Below are 22490 nucleotides of genomic sequence, written 5' to 3' on the forward strand. Positions count from 1 at the left end.
TCCAAAAATTGACTGTTTTTTGTTTGTAAAAAAAATGAAAGTATATCATTATAGTTTTGTAAATATTTTATTTATTTTTAAAGCAATTAAAAATAATAAATCTGAACTCAAAAATTATTTGTTATCAATATATATTTTCAGACAAATTTTTGTTGTAAGCATAATTATGGCTTATTATATTCATTTCTAGAGTATAAATTATGCTTTGCCCATAGCAAATTTTTGATAAAAAATTTTCAGGTGGTTTGTGTTGGCTCTATTGAAGAACTGGAAAAATTGACTAATCAGAAAATCACAGATATTCACCGGGAATCGTAAGTGAAGTTTTAATTATTTTAAATTTCTATGATGTTGCACATTTTTTTCCCTTGTTTATCAATTTGAAACTGTTCACAGTTTACTGTAAATGCACTTTGTGACCAATCATTAATTCATGTCAGTAGATAAGGTTTTAAAACCTCCTATAAGGGAAGAATAAAAAAGCATGTGCATTGTACACAATAATTTGATAAATTGAGAATACTTATTAAAGAATTTAATTTTGTAAAGTTAAAAAACTGTCTTTATCTGAATTTATTCTTGAATGAAAAGTGTAGCATTAATTTATATTAAACTATCATTACACAGTTTAGAGAATCCCGTTGCATAAGAATTCTTCTGATGTCATTTGTTATACAGCTCTGAATATTACACTCCGTATATTTAATAAGAGCCGTATTAAATTTTTTTAAAGTTGTAATTCAGGATTTCTTTAAACTGTGGTCTTCAACTGCAAAAACAGTGCACATGGCTCTTAAGGTTGTAAAAAAGGTTCATAATAAGTATCTTGACTAGGTTCTTCAATGTTAAAAAAATCAAATTAGTTTGAAAAGTATCATTAAAATTTGCCTAATATAAATGTTATCTAAACTTCTTTTTGTTCAATAATAGTTTATACTTTTGTTTTCTTATATTATACAATTGGTACTGTGAAAAATTTGTTATTAAAAAGAGATTGCAAGAATTTTAAGTTTGAAATGTGGCCAGAAATGAAAAATACTAAAAAAGTTATTTGATAAATAATAATTAACATTGTTTACTGCACATATTTTAAATAACGTTGCTCCATTTTCAGATGATTAACTAAACTGTGTTTGGTTTATGTATTACTTAACATTAAAATCTTATTTCAGTGTGGATGGATTGACCATTCCTTCATCTCGAGGCAAGGGCCCTTTGCATCGAGTCCGTGAGGTATTTGATTGTTGGTTTGAAAGTGGAAGCATGCCTTATGCACAGGTTCATTATCCTTTTGAAAATGTCAAAGAATTCAGTGAAGGTTTTCCAGCTGACTTCATTGCAGAAGGAGTAGATCAAACTCGTGGGTGGTAAGTAATGAAGAATTTTCGAGTATTAAGGAGATAGCTGTTCCAATAAGACAGCTGACTTAAATAATTTATATTGTTCCTTGTATCAATGTAAAACTTTGGAACTAAGCTATTTATAATAAACCAAATATTATGTAGAAAAGACTAATTATTATGAAATTTTTAGAATTTGGGGGGAAAAATTTAAAAATTGTGACTGAAAATAATTTTGATTTGTATTATTTGAGTAACTAAAAAAGAAATTCTTGGATGATGATGAGAAGTTTTTCTCTTATTATAGCAAAATTTTTTTTCATTTAATTCTGTTTAAAATTTGATAAAAAAAAAAAAAGTTTATGTGCTGTTTTCTCTGCATTTTAGTTGCAAAAAAAAAAAAAATCCATTTTTAAAGGTCTTGTATGGAATTGCTTTAAAATGATTTTTTTTTTAAATTTCAGGTAATTATTGCTTGGGGGGGGAGGGGGAGACATTATATCATCTTCATGATTAAGAGACAATGCAATAATGATATATTTAGCATTTATCTAAACATTGAATTAATCTTCAAGATACTCTACTCTACCTAGGGATGAAATTTATGTCAAGGGCAAGCAGATCTGCCTTTTTTTGTTATATTTGATTACTTAGTATTATGATTCAAATTTGATTAAACATTTATTGGAATGTTTGTTATTTTAATGTTAATAGATTATTTTATTTAGGTTCTACACTCTGTTAGTGATTTCCACTGCATTATATGGAAAAGCTCCTTTTAAAAATGTTATTGTGAATGGATTAGTATTAGCAAGGTATGTAAATTAATTTAAAAGTATTTCTATCATTTTTTTTGTTGTTGTTGTTGCATGCCATTATCTAAATAACAAAAATCAAATAAACTATGCTGTTTCTTTTTCTCTTCTTCCTCTGGTCATCTTCACTAAAAACATTTGCCCCTTTAAAATTGAAATGAACTCGCATTAAGAACATTATTTTGAATATATTTGAAATAAAATTTTTTCAAAATATTAACTACTAATTCTTGAACTATTTTTCTATCTCCCCCCCCCCTTCTAAGAGCAGGTTTTTGGTGAAATAATTTTAATTATATTACTATTTCACAATCTTATATACGAAAATTCAATTAAGTAGCTGCAAAGTATATGCCTAATATTTATATTAATTTTTCATATTTCACTTATTTAAATGCTATTTTACAATAGTGTCTTTGAAATTATTGGTTCAATATTTGACTGATAATTTTAAAGCAGAATTTATTCATCCTTGAGTTTTTATGAACTGTTCGGTATTGTGTGTGTGCGGTGTGCGTTGTTTGTCATTTTGTTATCACTACATACATAGATAGAAACTTTACATTTGTGCAGTCTTTATATGTGTTCAAAATATTTTATATTTAAAATTTTACTCACTATGTCATAAAGTATTTTCTTTTTTGAACTTAATTTTTTTTTAAAAATTATGTGCTGAAAATAAATTTCCATTGTTTTTTTTAAAATTGTTCTAAATTTATTAATTTACTTTTAATAAAAATAAACTTATTTTAATAAAATGTCATTTTAATTTAATACAACTTACTGCTTTGCTATTTATTGTTAGAGCAATATGATGATTGGAAAATTCTTCAGTGTTTCTTAGAGATTGCATGTATTATGTTTTGTTTATGTAAATTATTTTTAAGTTTTGCAACATATTTTTCATTTTGATGTTTTCAGAAAATCATAGTAACTTTTTTTGCGACTTTCCTTTTAGTGACCGACAAAAAATGAGTAAGCGTAAGAAAAATTATCCTGATCCATTGGAAGTCGTTAATAAATATGGAGCAGATGCTCTAAGGTAAAATAATAAATCTTTTGACAATGTGCTTTAGATTTTTATATGAACTCCTAATACTATTTTATTTTCAAATGTGAGATTTTATTTATTTTGCTTTTGCATATATAAAATTATAACATCTGTTTAGTGATTGGTTTTATTTTAATTATGTAACAGCATTCTTGAAATTTTGTTATTTTAAAACTTTTATTTGCAAATTGAATAGTTGAATTAAAATTTTGTTTATTATTTGTTGGAGAGGATTTATCATTATACCTGTTTTTAAATATATTTATAACCATATTGGTGTTTTACTTTAATTTATCAGCTTATAAAAGTAAACTGCCAATAGCTTGACAAATTGTAAGAATAAAAAAGTCCAAATCCAAATAATTGTGTTTAAAAACATTTTTTTGCAGGCTGTATCTGATTAATTCTCCTGTTGTGAGAGCTGAAGTTCTATGCTTTAAAGAAGAAGGTGTGCGTGATATATTAAAAGATGTATTTCTTCCATGGTATAATTCTTATCGATTCTTAGTTCAAAACATTCATATGTATGAACAGGTAAGTGTTTGTGATTAATATTTTAAAATTTAATTTCTGTGAATCTTGTTATTTAGATGGTTAGCAGTATGTATTGAACATTGTTCTATCAGTTTTGAAGTTAATTTTTTGATTTCTATTATATTATTCTGAGCTTTATTAGAAACAGATAAGTTGTTTGTATAGTTTCTGATTTTGGAATGCTTCATCAATTTGAATCTTTATCTATATTTTGAAATGTATAACCATTTTTAGTATTTTAAAATAATTTTGATTTTTTTTTTAAATATGTACCCATTATAGACTGAAACCTATTTAATAAATATCTTGTTTTAATTTTTTTCACAAAAGTCTGATTATTATAACTTGAATTGGCATTTGTACTTACTGAGAATAAGTTTGTCGTGTTCAACTAATTGTTTTGAAAGTTAGAATTCTTTAGAAAATTAAAAATGTATATAACTTTTCCTTTCCTTTATTAAAAAAAAGGGGGAGGGGTATGAGCAAAATCATATCTTTATTTTCCATTTCATTTATATCATTTTGATAAATATGTATTTCATTGTTTATCATGTTTTAGTTGTGTGCCCCATAAAAAATTATTTTTTTTACTGCTTTTTAATTCGACTTTATAAGAGAGCATTCCTATTTATGTGCACTTTCTTATATATTTTTCCATTTTTGCAGACCATTAGTTTTATAATTTTATATAGAAATAAATGAGTTTTGATTAATACATCTTGCCTCCCTATGATATTTTTTTAAGCTATGTCAGTCTGTTAAATACTCATCAATTATTTGTATTTAATTCAACGTTTATGCATAACTTCTTTATCAAAATGGGTTGCTGCTGAAATAGGATTTTGTTATGTGCAAGAGCCAAAGTTATTTTTTTAATCTGTGTTAGCCTATCAGCTTCTAAATTATAAAAAAAGCATTTGCTGAAAATTATTGTGGGAGGCTGTTTTTTAACTTTAGTATGGTTGGTTTTGTACTGTGTGTTTATGCAACTTCACTAACATTGACTCTTACACACATTGAATTTCTGAAGAAATGAAGAGAAATGTCAAAAATGCAATGAAAATTTTTGTTTTCTGCAATTTTAATTTTGATTTTAACTAATTATTTTTTTTTATTTTATTTTATTTATTTATTTTCAGAATTGGAATGCTAAATTCATATACTCTGAAGAAATGCATGACAATGTGAATACTGAGAATCTAATGGATTGTTGGATTTTGTCTTTTACCCAGAGCTTGGTAGCGTTTGTTTCCAAGGAAATGAAAGGTTGGCGAGAGTAATTTTATACCTTATTGCTTTAATTTCAAGAAATCATCTTTTAACCATTTTTGTATTTGTAGTTTTTAGTGCTGAATATTTGCAATGCAGTAAAATGATTATCTGGTTCTTTGTTAATAAGCCACAAAATCAAATCTTTCTTTTTTTAATTGTTTAGTAAAATTACATCTTTTTTCAGAAAATGTTGTGAAAATGCATATTGATTTTCATAATACAAAATTTGTGAAATGTTTTTACGGGAAATGATTAGCTGCTTAAGGAGTTAATTAGGGATGGGAGAGGGTAAATAAAGACATTTCCATTTTGATGGTTATATGAATAAATTCCATGCAATTTTATGGGTGGGGGTAAATGGCTATGTAAACATATAAAAAATGCTCGTATGATTGAGTTAATGTTTTGTAATTTAATGTTTTTTATTTATTATTCAAGTTTTTGATTTTTTGATGTGCTCATGATCTCAATGAACTTGGATAACCCAGTTTCTCTTGTATCTTTAAGTTATTTTAGTTTTTTAATTTACCAATAATTATTTCTTGTAGCATTTTTTAAAATCTTGCATCATCATTCGAATTTTAATAAATAGGAATTTCTAATTCTTCATTTAGTTCTAAATAGGCATTTGCTTTTGCTACCAGAATTTTTCTATTGCAAATATTTTGTAAATGGATTTTAATATTTTTACTTACTTTTAACTCCCCCTCCCCTTAAATATTATCATTTTTTTATATCTGTTATCAAAATCTTGAAAAAAATGTTCTGCTAAAAAAAAAAAAGAGGAAATGCTAGGAGGAGTGTGTTTTGTATTTTCAAAATTTACTAAATTATGTTTTTGAGGAATATAGAAATAAATAGAAGCACAGCTGTTTTCTATTTCCTGACTTGCAACATATGATTTGCAATGCCATTCTATCAGTTTACTAAAAAAAATATATATATTTCAAACAGGGATTTAAATGTAAGCAAATTTGTATTATGTTCTGTTATCATATACAACTCTTAAGCAATCTTGCTGAAATTTATAATATGGATTAATTTAATCTAATTCCTAATATAACTTTTTCATCTTTTAAATTTCAATTTACTTTTTATTGAAAAGAATTTTTTAGTAATTACATTATAATTTTTTTTTTCAGTTGAATGATTTTCATGCTTTTATTTTGTTCTTTTGGATTGTTTTAGAAGTCAAATTAATCAAATTTCTTGTTAAGCAATTTTTTATTTTATTTCTTTGCAGCTTATCGTTTGTATACTGTTGTGCCTAGGTTAGTGAAGTTTGTAGATCATCTTACCAACTGGTATGTGCGCATGAACAGGAGAAGATTGAAGGTAAACATTTTAATTAGCAAAAAAAAAAAAAAAAAAAAAACTTTAGTATATTGTCTATTAATAAAATCCATCTAAAAAACTTATTATGAATTTCAAAAATTCAAACTGATATTGGATTTATTTTTTAATTATGAAAAGTTGAGCAAATATATATATATATATATATATATCTTCTTTAGGATTTTAAGGGCTTTTCAAAAAATTTGCATTCTTTTTTATTGTTTTCTTCCATTTTTATATATAAAATTGTGTCCCAACCTATTCAGTAATTTATTTATGGACTTATCAACACATAATTGAAATCATGAACTAAGAAACTTGAAAATGGGATGGGCAATCAACTTATTGATTAATCAGTTACTGAGAAATATAATTTGTTTAACTTTAACTGTCAGTCTTATTTGAAATCTTTTTTTATTAATGATAAGCTGCAAAAGACACTGATTTACTGAAGAATTGATAATTAAAGCAACATCAAATTCCTTGATATTTGTGGTATATATAATAATCTGTAGTTTACTGTTATGTGCCTTACCATTTTGTAAATTTTATTTATTATATATTATTGCTATTATTATTATATATTTTGCACTGCAAATTCCAGAAATGAAGACATCTTTGTGTGAAAAATTTTATGCTGAAGTGTAGATGTTGACTTTTAAAACATTTTGAATCTTTGAAATGAGTGATTCCATTCTTAATCTTTCTGCTAATAACTCATTTTATTACAGGGTGATGGTGGTCAAGAGGATTGCAAAACAGCTTTGGAAACTCTATTTTCTGTTCTTTACACAATGATCAGAATGATGGTAACATTTTAAAAATTATATTAAGTGATTAAACGTATTTAAAATTATGTTGAATTACAAATTATGTTGTCTCATACCTTCCAACAACTATGAAATTTCCATAGATGCTACAAAAATTAAATGAAAACTACGAAGTTAGCAGATATGTAGTAAAAAATTATAAAGAACTACAAAAAAAAAAAAAAAAAAAAAAACAGAAGTACTTACGTTTTGAATCCTTGTTCACATCAATGAAAAATAATTTTTAGAATGGGTTTTTAAAAAAAAGGATGGGGGAGCAGATTCTTATTTCTGTACGATTACAAAAGTCACTATCAAGGGAAGTCATACATTGTAGTCGCTGTTCATTACAAAAAGCATATGGAAGTTTGCTATAATGTTAAATTAAGTAATAGTGACTTTAAAAAAGTGCAGTTGCTTGCTATCTAATGCTTTTAAAAATTGTAAATGTCTAACGAATTTTTATTTATTTAATCAACAAAATCGTATATTTTTTAAAAAATCGAATTATTTAATGCTATATTTAGTCAATAATAAATGCCTGTTAAATATTTTGAGTATGTTTTGCTTAAGAAATTAAAATACTTAGGAAATATCTATTCTTCAATAATTTATGGATATTCTTTATACGTAATATAACTGAAAGTGCTACAGATGACTGGATAACCATTGTTGGAAGGTACACTGTCTAGTTATTTTTATTGTTGACAGATATTTTTACTGCTTTACAAAAGATTGCTCTGATAAAGTAGAATAAGTTTTTAAACATCCTTAGAATTTCATTTTTTAAAATTAATTTTAATCAGTTCTCTTATCATGTCAGTATAATACATTATGCTCAATATTTTGATCATGATGGCAGGAGGGGGGGGGGGTTGATGTATGTATATAGCTATTAATATGTTTTATGGGAGCAACCTTTCAGTGTACCTCTTTTTTTGAGTCAATTAATATAGTTAATTTGTTTAATTAAATGTCTTGTTTTTTAATAATGCAGTTCAGAAGGCAGTGATATATGCATGGCATTGAGTGCTTGTCTGCTGGATATTAGTGAGAATGAACTTAAAATTTTTTCCTTTGGCATTGGTGAAGGTAAAAGGAAACAGAATTAAAGAAAAGAAAAATGCAGTTTTTATGAAATTTTTGCTTACATTTTTAAAAATAAAGAATTATTTATTCCATTTAATTCCTTATAAATATTTCTTACAAAATTTGCAATTATTTTGTTTAAAAAAGGAAGAGAAAAATGTATTTGAAATTTACCCTTGTAAAACTTCTAGTAATGATTAACTGCATGAAAAGACATTAGTAAAAAAAAAAAAAAAGTGGATGAATAACAATTTTCAATTAATAAAAGTGTTATCATTAATATCTCATAATATTAGAGAAACTAAAACATAGAAACTAAAAACATAATGAAATAAACAATTTTTTTAAAAAAAAATGTGCAGCATTGCTCATACATTCTAAAAAAGAATTGGGAAGGTAACTGATGAAGTTTGTCAAATGCTAATTATCTTCATTGAACATCTCATTTGTGCTCCTCAGAAATAGTGTAAATGTGGATTACAAGATTCAACCCATTATGTGCATTTGTTCCTTATTTATTTTTATAGAACAACTGAGATATTTACCAATAGCAAGTAATAAATACAGTCATAAATAATAAATCTATAAATAAGTCTACTTATTTCTTTTATTTTATACATATGTATAGAATTTTTTTAAAAGTTTAGTTTTTTTTTAACATGTTTATTGACAAAATTTTTAATATCTTTTTTCACTTAATACATCCCTCTTTTTTAAAAATGAAGACAAATAAACAATATTTTTAAAGAAAAAATTGGAATACCAAGAGAGTGCTTCATTTGAGCAAGAAATTTAGAAGATTGTATACAGTATATGCAAAAAAAGTGTGTCACATTCTACAATTAGTGTTTTTGGTTCATAAAATATAACAATGTTGTATGTAAATATTATTGACTATTGCAAATAGCTTAATAAGGGCATTCCCGCAGAAGTGGAACCACAAACAAACATATTTTTAATAGTTAATTTATCACTGTGGCAACTGCATCACATTGTACAACTCATATTATCTCTTATAATGTCACTCATATATTTTTTCAAGTAAATGTGCAACTTGTAATGCATTCAATTTTTTAAATTGTTTTGGTTAGTTTTTACATGGAAAATAACATCCTTTTGCATATCTCTATACATGTTTATATCAAACATATAATTTTGCACTAAGATCCATATTAAGCTCTTTCAGAAAGCTTCATGACTGAGACATGAAGAGATAAATTGATCACTTTAATTAATTCTTACTACTTTAGTAAACATGTATTAATTATCACCTTTGTAATGAATAAATTAATTTTTAAAATATTTTCTTGTATTTTCTGCTTGCTTGAATATTATCAGATATGCTCCAATATTTTAATTTCATCTCTACTATATTGTAATGTAACATAAGTATAAGGTTAAATTGCACTTGAATTTCAAAATGTAGAATTGGAAGAATCAATATTGTTGTGTGTCTATAACAAAATAGTTTTTTGCTGTTTAATGTAGTTTTAGTATCAAGAAACTTGGTTTCCATTCTTCGTGAAATGTGTTATATGAACATGAGAATGTATATAAAAATATTAAAAATAGGCCCTTTAAGTTAATGTTGTGATTTATTTTATAGGCACCTTTCACTCCTTTCTTTACTGAACATGTCTATCAAAACTTAAGAAAAGTTCTGAAAGAAACAAATGATCATCAAGAAAGTATTCACTACTTGACTTTCCCTCAACACAAGTAAGTATTTTAACTCCCTAGACATATCTGTGTGTTTTGATTTAAAAAAAAAAAAATGTGATTTGATATTTTTGAAACAGGTATAATACATAGTGAACGTAAGGTAATTTTCCATGTTTGGAAGCATCTGCAGCTAAAATTAATAAATGGAACATCAGATTTTGTATGCAAATTATGAAAGATAAGAGAAGATGAATTCTGTTGAGGAGGGGAGGGGCTATTAAAAGCTATTGATGCAATATCTTGTACTCGTTAATGTTAATGCATTTATCCTGATTAATAAAAGTTTTTTTTTTTTTTTAATTTCTCTGTGTATGACACTCATTTCTCTATGTTCAGTTTTCATTACTCAATCATTAATGAAATTTTGTACACTCCATTTTCTTGGCATTTATTACGACTTTCATTCCAGTTTGTAAAAATGCACTCCTATTCGGATTTTTGCTTTTAAATTTTTTCATGTTGTTTGCTTCTGCATGCTATTTATAGTCAGTATATGAAATTAAGTTTTAATTTAGTTTTAGCTGTAGATGCTGATAAACAGACATAGATATTTTATGGCCATCCTGTATTTTCATTTCACTAATGTTTCCACATAAATTTATAAATCGCATTTTGTTAATTTTTTCCATAAAAATAAATAGGTTATTGGTATTTTAAAGCTATTGATATATAATTTATATGCATTATAACATATTTAATAAATAATCTTTTCTTTAAAAGATATTAAATTATGATAATCAATAATAAACTACACAATTTTAATAGTCCTTTTCAGTTTAAGTTAAAATAGTGAATTCCCAATTATTCTTGAGATATTTTGAAATCATTGTCCTGAATATTTGATTTATTTTGATCTTTGTGTATGAATCTAACTATTTTTTAATCAAATAATGAAATAGTTATTGATTTTATAATTTTTATTTTATTTGGTTTTTAGTGAATGTCTGATTCATCAGATAAACTATGCTTAAAAGTATTTGCTATTATTATTGAACTTTGGGAGTAGATTTCAGATTATAATTATCATATGAAAACAGTATGATAATAAATATGAGGTTGTAAAAAAATTGTTTTTTCCCCCCTTTGTATAACTCTGGAGACCCTGATACTTCATTAAAAGAAACTAAATTTATATATTGAATTTTGTACTATAACTTTAAAGGGGTTTTTTTTTCCCCTGAAACCTTCTTAATTTGATATATATCTTTAGAGAACAGTTTATCAATGAAGAGGTAGAAAGGAAAGTTTCTCGAATGCAAGAAGTAATTGATATAGGACGTTTAATTCGAGAAAGAAACACTCTGCCCATCAAAGTAAGTACTGCTACTTGTATAAGTATGTTTGCAGAAATAAAGTTCTAAAATTATATGCTTTGTTGAATGAATTGATCTGAGTTTTATTTTATGTTTGAATTATGTATGTCAGCAAGATTTCAAGTAAATAATGATTAGTAGTTTCATGTTTATGAAATGTCTCTTATTGCTAAAATAGTTTTGAATTTTAGAAATTTTCTTTTAATTAAAACTCTTATATATAAACTTTTTCTTATAACTTTTGGTTTTGATATTACATTCTCCAACTTTCATTCACTTAAAACAAATTTACTTTACATATTACAATTTCCTAATACTAATTATTATATTATTATTATTATTGTTATTATACAGTCAAATTTTTATTTCATATTATTCATGTGTTGAATGTTATCTTTCACATTTTTAGTGCCCTTCATGATATTTTTATTGTATAATTAAATATTATTGAACTATTCATATGAATTTTGTACTTTAAAATGTTACTGAATTTGTTATTTGCAGTATCCTCTATCAGAACTTGTGGTTGTACATGAAGATTCACAGTATTTGGATGATGTTAAATCTCTGGAAAGGTACATTGTGGAGGTTTGTATCTAATTAGTATACAGTTATTGTTTTAATATTAAAATTTAATTTTTAGCAATTTTTTTCCTTTGCAAGTGTACAAGATTTTTTTAAATTTCAAAAAATGTAAAAAATGATAAGGATATGTAAATAAACAAAATACTCTGCTTACAGCATTATGTATCAGTACATTTGAAACTGTTAAAAAGAACTATTTTACCACTCTTGCTTCATTATCAATAACTTCATTGAATTGTCACATTGTTTTTAATTTTATTTTTATTTATTTTGTTTGTTTGTTCATATTGCTTTTGTATTTCTTCTTATATTGTTTTTGTATTTTTTCTTATAGGAATTGAATATTAAAACCTTGACTGTTACAAGGGAAAAGCAGAATTATGGTGTTGTTTTACGGGCTGAACCTGATGTTAAGGAAATAGGAAAGAAGTTCCGTTCTGAGTCCAAAGCAATCTCCCAGGCTGTGAAAGTAAGTCATAATATTTATTTTAGAAAATGAAATTTGAAATGGAGATATAAATTGTTACATAATTTTTAGAAACCTTTTTTTCTTTTCAGATTAGAATTTATAATATTTTTTAGATTTCATTAAATTAAAAAAAAAATACAAGAAGAAATAAATTTCTAGAAATATAAAATTCTTGTTTATAATTTTTATATATCATTATGAATGCTTTTTTTAATTCATTAATAGAGTTCAATTTCAAATAACAATTAAAAATCATTAAGCTGAAGAGGTTTACACTGAGTAGAAACATAAAAATAGCAAATGGAAGGTTGCTGTGCTTAGCATATTAACTTGGCATTGATAACTTTTGTGGGCAAAAGTGGTGTGTTTAAAGAACATTTCTCTGTTGTTGGATTAAATGAAAAGTACCAAGAAAATTTTAAATTAAAATTATGCTATATCGTTTTTAAAAAATGAGTAATAATTAAATTAAAAAATTATTTTATTGGGATTTTTATTTTTTATTTTTGTTTATGTAGGAATTAAAAAGCCAAGATCTTCAACGCTTTATATCTGAAGGTGAAATAACAGTATGTGGTCAGACACTGGGACAGAGTGACATTAGGTTGATGCACAGCTTCAGTGGAGAGAAAGCTGCTGAACTTTCTCAGAAGTACCAAGTTCATTCAGCAGGAGAGGTAGTAAATTTTTAAAATGTTGTATACCAACAGCATAGAATATATTATTTTTTAATTTTTTCACCTTAAGTTTAATATAAGTATCTTTAATTACATTCTGAATTTTTTGAAAAGATATTCATTGTTAAATTGAATTTTATTATTTATTCTTACTCTTTGAATTTGTTACTATTGCTTCCTTTAAACTGTATTTGAAAGTTTCTTTTTTATTGATTTTTCAGGTTTTCGAAACCCATAATATTTAATTATGATGTAGCTGAAAAAGAATTTTTAATCATGCATTGAATATTCTTCTCAAAAATATACACCATTTTTACAATAAGAATATTTATAAAAGTGGTAATTAAAATCAAAATAATAATTTTTTTTTATGTAACTCGTCCATTTTTTTTTTTCCCCTGATTCTCTATTGAAAAAAAATAATAATAATAATTCCAAGTACATATTTTGCATTCACAAGGATTTATTTTTATCCAATTAAGGGTATATTCTACTTTTATAAAAAGTTAAGTCACCTTTCCTGCAGCATTTGTTTAGCAGGCAACATTGCAACAGAAGTTGCAACATTTTTTAATCACATCCCCTCATTTTGAATTGTGAAGTTGTTATAATACATCTTAATAGAATTAAATACCTTTTGGAAATTTTTAGAGGGTTATTGATTGCAATATTATTTTTTAACCATTTGCATAATTGCCATGGGTTTTATTTGGTGTATTATCTTACAAAATTATTATATTCATTAAGGAAACAGTCATTAAAAAAAGGGTTATTAACTAGTATTTTTACTGTACTGTTGCTCCAAGCAATCTGATTGGCGACAAAGAAGGGTTGCAAAGTAAACTGTTGATTGAATCGCATCAGATTGTCATTAAGTGTGCATAAAATATTTAAATCAAAATTTATTCTAGGATAATAAAACTGCTCAGCACCTTTAAAGAATGTTATGTTATGTGCTTGTTCCTAATCTTCACCTATTTTTGTGCTCAATTCAAAGTAATTAAAAAGTAAGAGACAATAAATAATACATAATAAGATATAGGTGATATTTTTTTTTTTAAAAGGTTCTAGTTCTGTTGGATGTGACTCGTAATCAAGAGATGGTAGATGAAGGCACAGCTAGGGAAGTCATCAATCGTGTTCAAAAACTTAGGAAAAAGGTATATCTTTACATTTATTTTCCTTCATCCTTATAATCTGTTTATATTATAGAAATTAAATATGGAAGATCTCTTAAAACATTTCTGCTAATAACAAATACTCTTTAAAATCTATTTTGAATTGTTCCTATTAGAATTTGAAACCTATTTAGAATGTGTTCTGAAATTTATTACTTCTCTTATCAAAAATCCATGACTTGGATGTAATTTTATCCTTTTAATAATTTATAGAAAAACATTTTTCTATATAAAGATGAAATTTTGTGTGTATATCTTTTATACAAATCTACATACTGTGTGTCCACCACAAGAATACTTCCAGACAAATGTCTATCTTTACGGTAGGCATTATAAAAACAAATTTCTGTAGGGAAGATCCATTTTAAATAGGAGGAATTGGACAAAAGTCTGGTGATATTTATTTATTTCCCTGCTTGACGTCAATTTAAAGAGATAAAAGAAAAAGCTGTTGCTCATTCGTCTTCTTGCTTTAACCGCAATTGTATGTATCATTATATGCGCTTATCTTACTTTTTTTATATTTTATTAACTTATTCTTTGGGTTAATACTAACTGCATTTGATTATTTAATAATTGTTTTCTTATCTCAAATTCTGACATTCTAAAATGCCTTAAGAAAGGTTGGATAAAATCACAAGCATGTAAAATTGGGCATAATGTAACAAAGTTTTGCTCCGTAGAAGCTGCTGCAAAATCTTTGAAAGTTCCTCTTCCTCACAAGCTATGAAAATATAGAAATCCGTTTCAAGATCACTTTAAAAAAAAAATAAACATCTGAAACATTTTAAGCAAATTATATTCAGTGTTTATATAGGTAAAGTTAAACTGATTATTGATTTTGAATTCCTTATTTGGAAACTGTATTTGAACTGTAGATTTAAGTTAAAATAAGTTCTTGCAGGAAACTTTGAATTTCATTATTTTTAAAAGAAATATATTTTACAAATTCAGTACTTTATCGAAATTATTAAGTAATTTCCTTATATCTACAGATATAATTCAATTATCTCCTATCACAATCATTTTCAAGATAAAAAGATGACGAGTAAAAAAATTGTTTTAAGCTTTTACTTTTAATGCAAAATAATAATTATTCGAAATTAAATATTTTAAATTTAAAAGAAAAAAGAATTACTTTGAAATTAAAAATTATACTATATGAAAATATTTAGAGATTTAAACAATTTAATTTCTTTCCTGGAATTCAGTGAGCAAATGCAATTAATTATTAAGAAGTAATTCTATTAAATATTCATTGTGAAACATTATTCAACAATATAATGATATGTAGAAAATATTGCATAATAGGAAGTGCTTTACACTTTTTTTAAAGAAATAAAGAAAAAAAAAAACGTTTGTTCAGGCTTGTTTTTTTGTCTGCCTATTGTTTTAATAGTTTCCCTTCTTATATATAATTCCAAGAATCTAAAAATTTATGCATGTTAATATGAGCTTAAATAATAAAAATATTTTATGAGATTTCTTCTACTCCGGTGCACTGATTGTGATAATAAAACGGTGACTGATGAGTATTCTCAACCAGCATTAATGGGTTTTGAACAGAAATTTGAAGGACGTTAGGAGTGAAGAATTTTCAACCCCAAAATGATAAAATGAATTTAGAAATTTATAGATAGTTTATTGCTACGTTGCTCATGACTACTGCTATAAATTGAAAAGAAAATCTCATTTATCACCCTATTATTTGAAATGACAGTTTGTGAGAAAAAGATTTCTTTGAAATAATTAGATTCCCCCCCCCCCTTCAAACCGGAGAACATTAATAAATGGCGATCTGGAATACTATCTTAAAACAAACTTTTACAGCTTTTTTCGCAGAATGATGTAAAGTGATGTTGGGTTTATTTATTTGGATTTTCCTTTAAGTCCGTGATCTCTGGAACGTGCCTGAACACGAATTATTTTCAAATTCAGGATACTTTTACATATAAACTTTGTAAAATTAATTATGTTGCAAGAAGCTTTTGCATATTGAAAAATGCAAATAAAAGGCAGATTTTTTAAAAACTGAAAATATTTGTATTGGAAAATAGTACATACTTCAGAAAAAATAAATTTCGAAAATTTTCAAGTATATTTAACAATGAACATTTTACTTTATATTAGAATATAAACAACCTTATTTAAAAATTATGAAATAACTATAATTAATTATACTATTGTTTTTATGTTAAATTAGACAGATTACCTCATATTTACACCTCAGAATTTGGTATTAATTACTTACGTAAGTTTAAAACAAATGAAACAAAAACAATAAATTTTTTATCATGCATGATTCTGCTTGAGATTTCTTAATTCCCCCCCCCCCTCTCTCTTTTTGTGCATTGTTTACATATGACAAGAATATCAGATGTTTTCAAAAATTAAATATAATACTAAATATTGCCAATTTGGCACTAAACATGCCAATGTAAGAAACTTGAATTAATTTCTACCTGTGCGAAATGAACTTTTCCTACAGTAACCTGTTTCTTTAGTGACTGCCATAAACATAGACATTTGTCTGGAAGTGTTCGCATGCTGGACACACAATAGCTTGATGAAATTTAGCACCCATGCTCTTCAAGACAAAGATAATCATTAGCAACGATAAAAGTATAAGACTAATTAAAATATAATCACAAGCAAACATGTATTTCCCAGCTATTCTGAAAATATTATCTCACAAAATCATTTTTACATTATCTTAATTAAAAAATGAATTTTGGAATTTTATATTAATAAAACTTTTATATGATTTTTTTTCTCTAATTTAAGTTGACGCAAACCTTAACAATGTTTTCTTTATTATGATGAAATTTAAATGAATAACTTTGTACCATCAAACCTTTAAATCCTATGCACTTTTCATGGTTAAAATTAAGATAAAAGAATTTCTTTTTTTGGGGGGGGGGCATTAACTTCAAAGTATGATTATCACTGACTTTTTTTTTCATAGTAAATATACTTTTTAATTTTCATGATCAATTGTTTGTAGTAAATTTATTCCATTAATATTTTTCACTTATCAAATAACAAGTGAGATTTTAAATAAATGCATTCTAAGTTTAATTAATTTAAGGACAAAAAGGCTGGTGCCAAAAATTAACTAGTAATTATATATGATTCACATAAGTAGAAAATTTGGATGTATTGATAATTTATATCAAAAATTATTTATTTTTATAAATTATTTTAAGCCTTAGTGATGGAGGGGAAGAATTACAAATTGGAAAAATAATCAATTTAAGAAATATGTAATAATATAAATTTAAAACATGGCAAAAGTGTCATTTATTTCTTTGGTAATAGAATTTTATCTGTGTTGCTGATATTTGTTAGGTTTAAAACCACTCAAAATTTTCAGTAAATATCCACATATTATGTCAAATTTTCCTGAGTCTTCTATAATAAAATTTGATTTGATTTAAAAGTGTCAGAATAAAATTATTTCATTCAACTTTCCTAGTAGATTTTTTAAAGGATATTTGTAGATTTATACATAAAGGATATTTTTTACGTACAACCTCTGTATCTAGATATATTGCAAATAGTTATTTATTTCATTTGAAAATCAGGTGAAATAATATCCGAGGATCGTAAAGATACCTTTTATTTATCCCCTTCATGTAGATTAAAGTGGTATTTTAATGTCTTTATTAAGATTTTTGTGGCATGAAAAGCATTTCATTCAAAAATTTCAATGATAAAAATATTCTTAAAATTTGCTTTTCACTTTCCAAATATGTTTTGATTTGCTGTTCAATTAACAGCACAAAATAATGGCTTCAATCTAGTGCTGTGTTGAGAATTTTGATTAGAAGGATCAAACTCATGATTTTAATTACATTAATAACCATTAAATTCTTATACTTTTAATATAAATATATAAGAATTTTTTTCAGTACTAAAATAGAAAGTTATAAAATTTATTATCTTCTTAAAAGTGGAGCTTAACATCTTTCAAATACAAACCCCGAATCCAAATTGATGAATATATAGCGTTTTGATGATATATAAAAATATTTACTTTTTCTATTTTATATCTTATTTACAGGCTCATCTGGTACCATCTGATCCAATTTGTGTTTATGTTGGTGTGAAACCCCTTACCCATAATCTGGGTAAAGTTGTAGAAAATTTCAAAGACTTCATCTCTAATACTCTGAAGGTTCCTCTTCAACCATTACCTTCTGAAACACCTAACAATATAATTATTCAAGAAACATCACAAGTAAGTTAGTTGATGTTATTTTCTTGCTTGTTTTCTGTTTTAGCATTTTATTTTATGGGGAGTTCTGAGAAATTTGAAACTGTTGATTAAAAATTCTTCTTGAAATTAATCTTTGTTTGAACTTAATAGAAATGTTTTTATTTTAAATAGTAAACAAAAATATGAAGTTATTAATTAAATGTACACTTTTTTTTTTCCATTGCTATTATTTCTATCAGTTACTTCAATGTGTCAGTTATGCTTTTATGGTGCATTCATGATTTTGGTACTGCTGAAATTTCTGATGCAATAATTCCCAATTAAATAAAATTGGTAATATATTATCTGTAGTCAAGTTGTTTTTCTTGAATGATAATATTTAAAAAATGTATGGCTTTTATAATTTTCTTGATATTAGCAATAATAAAATATTTTTGTACTGTCCGTTTCAGTATTTTGAGACAACCACTTTTCAGCGGTTCTATCTCTCTAAGTGACACATGGAAGGGTGTATTTCTGGAATTTACTTTATTGTTAAATGTAAACATTTCCTCTTTCCCCTATTTTGACAAATTAAACCCATTCTAATGCATTGGAATGGGCGCTGAGGGTTTTAGAATCCGTTGGCAAACAATTATTAGGATTTTAAAAAATCTTTACTTTTTATTCTAAGAAAAGTAAGGTCCTATACAAAGGAGAAAGTATACTTGGAAATGTGAAATGCCTCTTATAAATACATTTGTGTGCTGTGTCATCTAAAGCATTACTATTAAATAAATATAATTCTATATGTATAACCATTCTGCAAAAATAAATATGTGAATAATAAAATATTTGATTTTTCTCTTGTAAAATATTCAGAAAAATTTTATTTTAATATACATTAATATTATTGACACATATTGAAACAAAGTGATTAAGTTTTCACCAATCCATCAATTACCCCACATGCACAATTCGAAATCGACCTATTTAGCTTCCCTTCCCCATTTAGAGGGTCTACGTATTTCAATAAAGAAGTAGCAAAGTTGTATTTATTTATTTTTTCTTCAGAAATAATTTTATTCCTTTCCTTTTATTTTTACTCTTCTTTCTGTATAAAAAATACTTTAATGAATAATCTCTTTACTTAATTAAATACTTTAATTATTATCATTTCTGTATAATAATACATAATGAATAATCTCATCTAGTCATCTTTGCTAGTGATATTGTGGAATCGACATACTTTTAGGGATTTCCAGCAATATATTACATTGAATTGGTATGTCTGTATGCTTCATTCAGTTTACTTGTACATAAAATATTATTAATTATGTTTTTGTGTTTGAACAGATCAAAGATGCTGCTTTAGATATAATTATATGCACAGCAAATGGCTCTCCCCCACCTAATCAGCATACAAACTCTGATGGAGATAAAAGGAAAAAATTAAAAGTTGATCAAGAGAATGGTGAACCATTTTGCAAGTACGTGAATTCTTTTTTATATTGATTTATTTAACTTCATTATTAATACTGTGGCATTCTTATTGGTAGCATGAAATTCAAATTTAAATAATTAATGTTAGAAAATGCTTTAAAACTTTTTTTAGGTCATATGTGCTAAAAATATAATATTTATTGTTATTAGTAAGAGAAACCCTAAACTACTAAAATTTTATGAATGAAAGAAAAATTATACTTTGTATTGTTTTTTAAATGTGACCTTGTATCAAAGTTCCTGTTTCTCTCAACTTCTGCTTTCACACAATGCTCATTTTTTTATTTATGTAAGTTACATAATTTTTTTTTAACAAATAAAGTGCATTTTATAATAAATCAGTGCTTTTACACTAACAAAGGGGAAGCAGAAGTAAAAGAGAATTAAGATACTTTAATATATAAATGTTTATAAAAAAATATGTTTCAGCACTGTCCCTGTCAGCATTTAATTTTTTTTTTCCTTAATTTTTATCTTATTATTAAAAAAATTAAAAATTAGCTCATTGATGTTCAACTTAAACAATAGATTTCAGCAATTTTTTTAATTATGTATTTTTAAACTTTTGTTAAAGAAAATTTAAATATTATAAAATATAAAGAAATTACTATCTAATTTATTGCTTTAGTAAAAATAAAACAGCAAAAAAAAAAAAATCAAAATAATAACATTTTGACTTCAAAATCTGTGCAATGAATGATATTTATCAACTGAAAATGGCTTAAAAGTTTGGGAATGCATATTGATTTTTAGACAAAATGATAAACAAGAAAAATCATTTAAATACCTTATGGTTAAATAGGATCTAAAGGTATTATCGAGTTAAGAGAAAGAATTCCTATCTTTCTGAAATCTACCAGAAAATAAAGAGGGAGAGAGAAAAAGAATAAGATCAGGCATTGTTTAATCTGTTTAGTAATGGGTATTAAATCTTAATTGCACTTTAGTGACTTTGTATTTTGTTGTTATTTTTTATTAATATTCCAAAATTTAAGAATTTGTTTTCTTTGTTTTTTATAAGCTTTAAAAAAATTTTGTATCATTTTGAAGAATGAAAAGATTCTTTATTCTTTTTTGTGTATGTATTTTTAATTGTGTGAATTATATGTAATATTAACAGATGGTTGTTTATTAACAATACATAAAAAAGAAAAAATAAATAATTGTAAAATATTAAAATTCATAAAAAAAATTATTAAATTGTAAAATGTGCCTTAATAAAAATGATAGTTTTTGAAATTTTAAAAATAAGCGATTTTTTTTTTCATATATTTCCATTTTTTATTTTAAAAAAAAATTTAACTTATGAATTTGTTTAGATTTGTAAACATTGAGCTTTGTGATGTTGGTACTTGTTCTGTGTTGCTAGAAAATCCAAAAGGAAAATATATCTTAACAAGTGATGCTCTTTCTCGTCAAGTAAGTAATTTTAATTAAGTGTGCAAATGTAAGAAATATCAATTGATTTTAAACAATTGTTTATTGTTTAATTTTTCTATTAGAATATGTTTTTTGCGCTATATCCTTTTGAATAATATTTTAAAACTAATCATTCCATTTTATTCTATCCACCAAAACATATATAGAAAATATCTTTAATCTACTACTAGATTTATTTTTCTCATAGACATTAGGTTGTAGCTAGGCAGAGAAAATAAATAAATAATAAAAGAAACAGAAGAAAAAAATAGCTTCAGATGCATATTTTTTTTTTTTTTTTTTTTTTTTTTTTGCAATGTGATAAAAATTTCAAATTTATTTTATTTTGTTTTGACCTAAACAGATATTTTATTGGGGATTAATTTCACATGCCTTACATGCTATTTCACACAATTAGATAAATGTTATGAATATAGATTTCAAGATATGAAAGTAAACTAATAAAACAAAATTTTTAAAAAATTAGAAAATTATATTTGTACTGATCTTTGTTAAATGCTAAGAATCACATTTGCATGAAAACATTTTAACGCTTATAAAGCTTAAAGTATTGGGTTCATATTTTCATCATATGCCTAATAGCTTTTTCTACACCTATGTTTCAATTAAATAATTTATTTCCCCATATTTTCCCTTATTAGCATTTATCTATTCATAACACAATGTAACAATTTGATTGGAAAACTGAAGAATACTTTATATTAGGTTATTAGTTAATGATTTACTCCCTAATTGTACATATGCCTCCAACAAGTAAAGGTAAAAAGTATTGAAAATTAATTTCTGGCCATTTGTAGTTTATTTGGTTTAGCCACCTTCAGCAATCATATAAGTAATCTTGATAGCTGTGGATCAAATTGTTTGGCCTTTAGAAATAGAATCATTATACATTTTCCTGTATTATCAATGCAGCTAACATTTTTCACTACATTTAAGCAGAAAAAAAAGTATGCATGACTTTTAATTAATAATTGTATTTATTTTTAGGTTCAAGTGGTGTTTGGAATTCATGGAAAGCGTCCACAGTTATACTTGACTTCTGATAAAACTCAACCCATTGAAAAGAACTTATCTGAACAGGAAGTCTTAAAATTGCACAAAAGGACTTTATATGCTTATTTAAGTTAAACAATAGTATAGTATTAAATTTTTTGCTGATG

At 25.2% G+C, this 22490-nt stretch overlaps 1 protein-coding gene across 1 annotated transcript in view; it reads left to right on the forward strand.

The window, feature by feature from the left end:
* The window catches only part of LOC129988003 (isoleucine--tRNA ligase, cytoplasmic-like), a 53670-nt gene extending 31180 nt beyond the window's left edge, over positions 1-22490 (forward strand). Inside the window, exons 14-31 of the mRNA XM_056096070.1 lie at positions 241-314; positions 1173-1367; positions 2069-2155; positions 3114-3197; positions 3596-3740; positions 4880-5006; positions 6256-6347; positions 7079-7156; positions 9852-9964; positions 11178-11280; positions 11785-11868; positions 12200-12334; positions 12853-13011; positions 14076-14171; positions 18253-18429; positions 19744-19877; positions 21210-21309; positions 22318-22490. Of these exons, the coding sequence (XP_055952045.1) occupies positions 241-314; positions 1173-1367; positions 2069-2155; positions 3114-3197; positions 3596-3740; positions 4880-5006; positions 6256-6347; positions 7079-7156; positions 9852-9964; positions 11178-11280; positions 11785-11868; positions 12200-12334; positions 12853-13011; positions 14076-14171; positions 18253-18429; positions 19744-19877; positions 21210-21309; positions 22318-22458 (2124 nt within the window). The 3' untranslated portion in view covers positions 22459-22490. The remainder of the gene's footprint in view (positions 1-240; positions 315-1172; positions 1368-2068; positions 2156-3113; positions 3198-3595; positions 3741-4879; positions 5007-6255; positions 6348-7078; positions 7157-9851; positions 9965-11177; positions 11281-11784; positions 11869-12199; positions 12335-12852; positions 13012-14075; positions 14172-18252; positions 18430-19743; positions 19878-21209; positions 21310-22317) is intronic.

The sequence above is a fragment of the Argiope bruennichi genome, chromosome 10 (genome assembly GCF_947563725.1).
Source record: "Argiope bruennichi chromosome 10, qqArgBrue1.1, whole genome shotgun sequence".
NCBI lineage: Eukaryota > Metazoa > Arthropoda > Arachnida > Araneae > Araneidae > Argiope > Argiope bruennichi.